General features: G+C 42.6%; 1 protein-coding gene across 3 annotated transcripts in view; it reads left to right on the top strand.

Annotated features, from left to right (window-relative positions):
- The window catches only part of CUNH9orf43 (chromosome unknown C9orf43 homolog), a 23,524-nt gene that overhangs the window by 6,662 nt on the left and 8,306 nt on the right, over positions 1-8,556 (top strand). For 2 of the 3 annotated variants that reach the window (XM_029563752.1, XM_029563751.1), the window contains exons 3-6: positions 860-917; positions 3,014-3,114; positions 5,279-5,345; positions 7,814-7,974. In XM_029563752.1, coding sequence (XP_029419612.1) covers positions 860-917; positions 3,014-3,114; positions 5,279-5,345; positions 7,814-7,974 — 387 coding nt within the window. The remainder of the gene's footprint in view (positions 1-859; positions 918-3,013; positions 3,115-5,278; positions 5,346-7,813; positions 7,975-8,556) is intronic. The other variant, XM_029563753.1, reaches the window with a different exon arrangement.

The following is an 8,556-nucleotide window of genomic DNA, read 5'->3' as shown; positions in this document are numbered from 1 at the left end:
TTTATTTTATGTGTATGAGTGTATTGCTTGCATGTGTGTAAGTGCATTCATGTTGTGCAATGCCTGTGGAGGTTAGAGGAAGGTGTCAGATCTCAAACCTGGGTCCTCTGCAAGAGTAGTCAGTGCTCTTAACTTCTAAGCCATGTCTCCAGCTCAAAAGCTGAATAATATTCTATTGCATGTATATACGTATATTTAACATGAACATCTACATTAAATATCTACATTAAAGACACTTAACTTAAACTTTGTTTTTTGAGATAAGGTCTGACTATGTAGCCCTGGCTGGCCTGAGACTTGCTATGTAGACCAGGCTGGCCTCAAACTCACTGAGATCTGCCTGCTTCTGCTTAAGTGCTGAGACTAAAGGCTTGTGCAGCTATGCCCAACCTTCATAAACTTAAACATTTTTAATTACTTTATTATTATTATTATTATTATTATTGTGTGAATGCAGGAATGTATACATGCCACCATGCACATATGGAGATCAGAGAACAGCTTTTGGAAGTTGGTTCTGTCCTTCCAGTATGGGTTCCGAGGAGTGAACTCAGGTTATCAGGCTTGCATGGCAAATGCTTTTACCCCTGAGCCATTTCATTGGCTCTTAATAAGCTTTTATTGAGGGTGATATAGCTAGATCCCTAGCTGGAGAGAGCGGCACAGATGGATTGAGTTTGATGGGACAGGTAGTTGTAAATTGTTTGAGTGCCCAGTGTCTGTCGAGGAGCCCCTGCATTCATTTGGTCAGTGTTAAATCCAAGTCCTTGATAGTAAGCAAAAGGATTTTCTTCAGAGCACTAACTTTATCGTTGCGTTGCCTTTGTTCTGTTTCATGCTTGGAAATCTCATTGTTTAGGTCTCGGACAGGTTTATTTGACAAAGGTGTGATCAACGGTGCTAACAGACCTCCCAAAGTAAGTTACAGATTAACAATCACATCCTGTACATTTTCTCTTTACTAGTGGGAATATTTTTGCCTTTAACACTATTCTTCAGGGTCAGCGTAATCTGAATAACAAGGCTGATAAGAACTGTCTAGTATTGGGTCCTTCCTGTCAGCTTGGCTCTGTCTAATGACTTTATATCCTTTTTTTTAGAAATCCCACACATGTGGGATTGAAATATGGAGGTCTGGAGTAGATGAGCATGCCCAACTGCTCATTAAGCATTATTGTTTCACATTCCATAGACCACTGGAATGCAGACCTTAGGTAGGTCTTAAGGTCATCTAGTCCCATGCTGGAATGCAGATCTGAAGTGGGCCTTAAGGTCATCTAGCCTCATGACTTTCAAACTGTTAAAATATGATCCATAGTAAGAAATAGATTTTTACATAAATATATAAAATGTCACAATGAGATCCATTATATTTTATGCTAACTAAAAGTTAATAATAAAAATAGTTTTTACAGAGAGAAGATCATGGAATAAACTTTACCTGCACTCTAGAGGAAGCAATTGGATATTTTCTGTCCTGTGCTAGTTTGTTTCTTTTGTTTTTGTTTTGTTTTGACACAGGGTCTCCTGTAGCCAAGGCAACCCTTGAACTCACTATATAACTAAGGCTGGCCTTGAAGTCCTGATCTTTCTGCCTCTGCATCCAAGTTCTGGAATTATAGGCATAACCCACCACATCTAGCTCTATTTCCTTTTTAAACAGTTGTAATTCATAAAATACGTTTTTATGACTTATGAATAAGTCACAGTTGTAGTTTAAAGAACAGTACTGTGGTCTCTCCCATGCATCTCACAGTTGAGAACACAGAGCCCATATAGAGGTCATTGGCTGAGGTGTGTGGCCAGGAGAAGCATAGTGAAATTAGAACTTTAGGAAGAACCCCTTTTTCTTGCCTATAAGGCGAATGAAAGAACATGAATCTCAAAGGGAATTAAATCAGAATTCCAATGTAGTGAGAGGCAGAAGCAAGAGACATGAGTGAGGGCTCAGGAGACAGCTCAGTCAGTCAAGTGCTTGCCACATAAGAATGAAGCCATGAGTTCAGATATCCAGAACCTATGTAAAAAGCCAAGCTAGTGGTGCACTGGGGATATGGAGACAGGAGGATCCTTGGGGCTTGCTAACCAGCTAATCTAGTCAAATGGCAAGCTCCAGATTAGTCAGAGGCCTGGCCTCAAAAAATAAGGAGGGATGGCTCAGCGGTTTAGAGCATTTTCTGCTCTTACAGAGGACCCAGGTTCAGTTCCCAGGACCTACATGGTGGCTAACCACCATCCGAAACTCCAGTTCCAGGGGATCTGATGCCCTCTTCTGGCCTCTGCAAGTGTTGCACAACATGAGTGCACTTATATACACGCAGGCAAGATGCTCATATGCATAAAATAAAAACAAACTGAAATAAAAACATAATGTGGAAAGTGACAGAGGAAGATATTTGGTGCCAACCTCTGGCTTCTGCATGCATATGTTTGAACATGAACGCACACAAACACATATACTTGTGTAACACACACAGATGGTGACTTTCCTTTCTGTCTGGCCTTCTGCCGCTTGCTGCCTGCTAGTCTTTGCAGTCCTACTGGAGACCTTTTTGTTTTTCATGAGATGAGTGACTGTTCAGTATCATGTGGTGGTGAATGGAAGAGACGAGGAGATAATAGGTGGGTCCTCCTTAGAACTAAAGCACTAGGCTCAATTATTTTTAAAGATTTTATTTATTTTTATTTTATGTGTATGAATGTTTTGTCTGTATGTACGTAAGTACATTACATGCATGCCTGGTGCCCAAGGAGGCCAGAAGAGAATGTCAGATCACCTAGAACCGAAGTTATGCACAATTGTTAGCCACCTTGTGGATGCTAGGACCTGAATTGGGGTCCTCTGCAAAAGTAGCCACTGCTCTTAACTGCTGAGTCATCTCCCCAGTACTAGCCATCTTCTGTCATCTTCTGAGTCACCAAACTTTTGGGTTAACATAATAATGCAGCGTTTGGTACTGAGTTCCAGCTGGAGGCTGGTACCTCAGACTGTATCTTTACATCTTTCTCTTAGCTTTCAGTGTTGAATTTGAATGAGGTAAAACTTCCTTTCTGTGAAGGTGTCGGAAACATGGTTGTAACCTGGATTCCAGGAGAAACAGAGAAGACTGCCAGGTAAGTATAGAGTCGAGGATTTGGAGGCCTTTGACACCTGCTCTCTTCAAATTCTGGCAGTCCTCTGCAGGTCTCCTTTTTGTGATTTCCCTTTAGCTACCTCATTGTAGGTAGCAGGAGGCCAAGTACAAAAGGTAGTCATGGTCTCTCACCTCTGCCTCTTCCTACCCCGGAATTCTGTTTTAGTGAACTTTGAGATTCATGCTGTGGGACTTTGCTATATCAAATTCTACATGGGTGTAAGCAGCATATAAAACGCGGCCCAATCCATTTATTTATATCTTTTACATTTTTAACATTGTTTTCCCATATGTATTCCATAGCACAGATGTGCAGAAGTTGGTTCTCCTACCATATGGACCCAGGGATCAAATCAAAGGCCATTAGGCTTGGTGGCATGACTTTCTACTTTTTGGGTTTTTTAAAAAAATATTTTATTATTTTTATGTGTATGCGTGTATTGCCTGCTTGTAGGTAACTGCACCCGTGTTATGCAATGCCCACGGAAGACAGGAGAGGCTGTCTGATCCCCTGGAACTGGAGTTACAGATAGTTGTTAGCTGCCTTGTGGGTGCTGGGATTTGAACCCGGGTCTTCTGTAAGAACAGCCAGTGTGTTTTACATTTATTTATTTGTGGGTGGGGGCATGCCAAAGCACCTATGTGGAAGTCAGAGGAAAACTTGCAGGAGTTGGTTGTCTCCTTTTGCCATGTGAGTTCTAGGGATCAAACTCAGGTTGTCAGAGAGTTGTCCGCTCGCTGTTTCCCTCTACTTCCCAGGCCATATTTCATTATGAAGTTTAAGAAATAGCCAGGCGTGGTGGCACATGCCTTTAATCCCAGCACTCGGGAGGCAGAAGCAGGCGGATCTTTGTGAGTTCAAGGCCAGCCTGGTTTACATAGTGAGTTTCAGGACAGCTGGGGCTGCAGGGAGACCCTGTCTCAAAAAGACCAAAGAAAGACCAGTGCTCTTAGCCACTGAACCATCTTTCTAGTCCCAAGTGACTGAATTTTTCCAAAAAAAAAAAACAACAACAGCCTTCTTGTTGACCTCAACCTTAAGAATTTCTTTCTCACTTTCTCTTTGTATCAAAATAGTCTTTCTTTTTACATACGCTCTGTGTGTATGCATACGGTGTTAACAACAGAAGCCAGAGAACTTAGTTTTCTTTCATGCAAAAGAAGCATAGAGGTTGGCAGGCCAGGGCTAGTATGTCGGTTCTGTGAGAGAGTCTGAAAACTTCTAGCTGTCCTGCTGTCTTTCTTAGCCCACGACTTTTGTCTTAAGGGTGCTTTGAAATTTTATTTTATTTTTAATTATATGTGTCCGTCTATGTAGGGGTATGTGCACGTGAGTGCAGGTGCCTGTGGAAGCGAGAAGAGGAAGTCTGATCCTCTGAAGCTGGAGTTGCAGGCTGTTGTGGGCTGCCTTCATGGGTGCTAGGAATGTTCTGTCCTGTGGAAGAGCAATACGCATTCTTAACTACTGAGCCACCTGCCCCGTCTCATGAGTGTCTTTAAGGTCCCAGTTGCCACTGAAGTTCTAGCTCTCATATCTATTTTCCAGGCAAGAAGGGAAAGACAGAGCAAAAATTCCTTCTTAACTACTTCCTCTGTACTAAGCAGTGAGGAGCCAGTGAGGAGTCACATGGTTCTTTTCCACCTAGAGCCATGTGGGGGAGTCAGACATCCCAAATGGAACCATACTTCAGTATGCAGTTTCTAATTTAAATTCATGCTATAAAAGTAAAATCCTAGACTTTCTGAGAGTATATTGGGGGAACCCAATTTAGATGTGAGGGCACAGGGCCTTTTTAGTAGCAGGTATCTGGGTAGCAGGTATTGCTGGGCTTCCAACAGTCACCCTTGAGGCCTAGTTTTAGCTAGTATGTTTGTGTGTATACATAGGAATCTTTTTTTTTTTTTTTCCGGTCCCTTTGAGACAGGTCTCCCTGTAGACCCAGCTAGCCTGGAACTCACTATGTAGACCAGACTGGACTTGAACTCACAGAGATACACCTGCCTCTGCCTCTCGAGTGCTGGGACTGAAGGCATAAGGCTACTATGCCCAGTTTTATACATAGGAATCTTTATATTCGTCATTCACAAATTATTGCTTCTGTTTAAGGTGTCTGGGAATAACTCATGATTTTTCTTGTTTCAAGCTCAGCTAGAAAGAAATCTGCTCTTTCCAGCTGGCATGGGAAGAAGAGAAGAAAGGAGTTGGTAGAGGTGAGTTTAATGTTCTCCCTCATGAAGTTACTCTCTTGGGATTATTTTTTTTCCTTTGGGTTTTCTCTACCCTTACCCCCCCCACCTCCATCTGAATGAACAAAATTTGCAGAAGAAATTATTTTTTTAGGAATAACAACTACGCCTCTTTAGACTCCTTTTCCCTCTCTGCTTCCTATAAGGAAGGTAAGGAGCATCTTGAAGAGATCACTGGAGCAACCATTAGCTACTCAGGAGGAATTTTTGTCAGTTAAAAACTAATGGCCAGTGTGATGGGATAGAATTCCAGTGGGAGAGGGGGCTGGAGAGATGATTCAGCAGATAAGAACACTTGCTGCTCTTCCAGAAGAGCTGGGTTCAGTTCCCAGCACCCACATTAGACAGCTCACAACTGCCTGTAACTCTTAAGTCCAGGGGATCTGACACCCTCTTCTGGTCTCCATGAGCATTGCATGCATGTGGTGCATTTATGTTTACTCAGGCACGGACACATACATGTTAAATAAATAAAATACTAAAAAAAAAATAAAGTAATTCCAATGGATTGGGGATCAGGAATTACAAGACCTGGACTTCCAACCGAAATGTGATCTTGTGTACATCACAGAACCTCAGTTGAGTACTAAGTCCGTGAAAGTAGTGTCTTGCTCCATCTCATTCACTGTTCAGTTCCTATCCCTAGCTCTCTGGCACATAATTAGATGGTACTTATTTGTTAGTTTGTTCAGCGTACAAATGACTTCTCTGGAAAAACTAATTCTTATATGATCTAAATATAACTATAGAGTGGGAAGCCCATCATGGGTGGCCTTCATGATGGAGAGGAGGTGGGAAACTTGGAGTGAGCCTGTATGTTAGTTACTTTTTAAAAATTTTTATTTATTATTTTTTTTTTTTGTCTTTCTGAGACAGGGTCTCCCTGTAGCCCCAGCTGTCCTGGAACTCACTATGTAGACCAGGCTGGCTTTGAACTCACAAAGATCCTCCTGCCTCTGCCTCCCAAATGCTGGGATTAAAGGCGTGCACTGCCATGCCTGGCTTATTTATTATTATTTTTTTTATGTGTATGCATGTATTGCCTGCATGTAGATAAGTGCACCTGTGTCATGCAATGCCCTTGGAGGACAGAAGAGGCTGTCGAATCCCCTGGAACTGGAGTTACAGACAGTTGTTAGCTGCTATGTGGGTGCTGGGATTTGAACCCAGGTCTTCTGCAAGAACATTTAGTGTTCTTAACTGCTGAGCCATCTCTCCAGCCCTGTGTTAGTTATTTTTAAAAAATTTTATGTTTTTGAGTGTTTTGTCTGCTGTATGCAAGTGCATCACATGTGCACAATGTCCATGGAGGCCAGAGAGAGCAGTGGACCCCTGGAACTTTAGTTACGCACAGTTTTTATCTGCTATGTAGGTGCTGGGAACTGGACCCAAGTCTTCTGCAAGAGTAACCAGTACTCTTAAGTGCTGAGTCATCAATTATTATTATTAGTGTTACTATTATTATTACTATTATTGTTGGTTATTGTTGCTGTGACCAAAATACCTGGGAGAACAACTTCACAGGAGGAAAGGTTTAATTATTTTATTTTTATTTTTGATCTTTTTGAGACAGGGTCTCCTTGTGGCCCCAGGTGGCCTGAAACTTGCTATGTAGACAAGGCTGGCCTCAATCTCATAGAAATCCACCTGCCTCTGCCTTCTGAGTGCTGGGACTGAAGGCATGTGATACCATGGCTGATGAAAGATTTATTTTGACTTGTGGTTTCAGAGGATTCAGACCACAGTTGCTTGGCCTCATGTGCCTGGGCAGAATATTGTCATGATGGGAACATATGGCAGAGGCTGTTTAGAACTAAACATAAAAATAAAAAGAAATTTTAATTATGATAGTGTATGTGTGTGTGTGTGTGTGTGTGTGTGTGTGTGTATGATTGTGTGTGTGTGAGTGCAGGCATATGTGTGCCATGGCATGGGTGTAGAAGTTAGAGGACAACTTTAAAAAAAATTTATTAAAAAATATTTTGGATTACATGTATATGTGTATATGTGTTGTATGTACCTAAGTGCAGTGCCTGTGGAGGCCAGAAGAGGGTGTCAGAATCCCTGGAGCTGGAGTTACAGGTGGTTGTAGCTGTCTGATGTGGGTGCTGGGAACCAAACTGAGGTCCTCAGCAAGAGCAGTGTATACTCTTGACTGCTGAGCTGTCTCTCCAGCCCCAGAAGACAACTTTTGAAAGTCAGTGTTTTCCTTCTGCCATAGGTTCTGGGGATAAAACTCAGGTCATCAGGTTTATGCAGCAAATGCCTTTTACCCACTGAGCCATCTTGCTGGCTCTCTAAGGTGTTTCTTAGTTCAGTCAAGTTGACACAATCTAGAAACTAGGTTCATGTGTCACAGTGGAATATTGGTGGGAAGAAACAGCTTGAAGAAAATGCCTCAGAGAATCCCTTGTGTTGTCTCTCTCTTCCAGAAAGTCAAGCCATCTTCGAATTTCCCTGGAAAACAGTACACAGAGACATACTTGAGAAGTCCAGGGGTGGCTGTGCCTCCCCGTGCCCCAGTCTTAAGTTCAGATTCCATACCTGTATGGGCTCAGGTTGACATGCTACCTCAAGATCTACTGAAGGAGTGGTGAGTGTCATGGGACCCTGGGGCAGCCAGAGCCCTGCTCTTCACTGAAGCTGAGAAGGGGCTAAATGATGTGTCTGAGCAGAGCAGAGAGCAAGCTGCCACCTTGCTTGTTTAGACCTACCAGCTGGCAAGGATAACAGTAATCACCCCCGCCATTTGTCAAGTACTGACTGTTCGCCAGCCCTGAGCTAAGTGCATTGTGCAGACTCTCATCTGAACTCCTGTTCTCCTTTCTTCTTATAAATGAATCAGGGATAAATGGGAGGCAGAATGGTGTATGTGGTTTGGAGTGTGACAGCCTTTGAACTGCATATTGACACTTAACTGGCTTTGGGAATTTGGGTAATTTATTTCACCTCTTTCTGCTTCATTTACAAAATGGGGGTGATAATATCTGCCCTCAGGTGTTGTAGTGGTTCAATGGTATAAAGCACAGGAGCCTGACATAGAGTAAGCCCTAATAGACTCAGCTGTGGTTATCATAGCTGTGTGGGAAAGGTGGTGCCAAGTGAACAGCAGCTCACGCAGGCCTTTCCAGATCCAAAGTGGGAATTCTTCACATTTGAGCTCTTTTCTTTTCTT

The sequence above is a fragment of the Nannospalax galili genome, unplaced genomic scaffold, assembly GCF_000622305.1.
Source record: "Nannospalax galili isolate Female #2095 unplaced genomic scaffold, S.galili_v1.0 scaffold34, whole genome shotgun sequence".
Classification (NCBI taxonomy): Eukaryota; Metazoa; Chordata; class Mammalia; order Rodentia; family Spalacidae; genus Nannospalax; species Nannospalax galili.
This window is presented reverse-complemented; position numbering and strand designations above follow the sequence as displayed.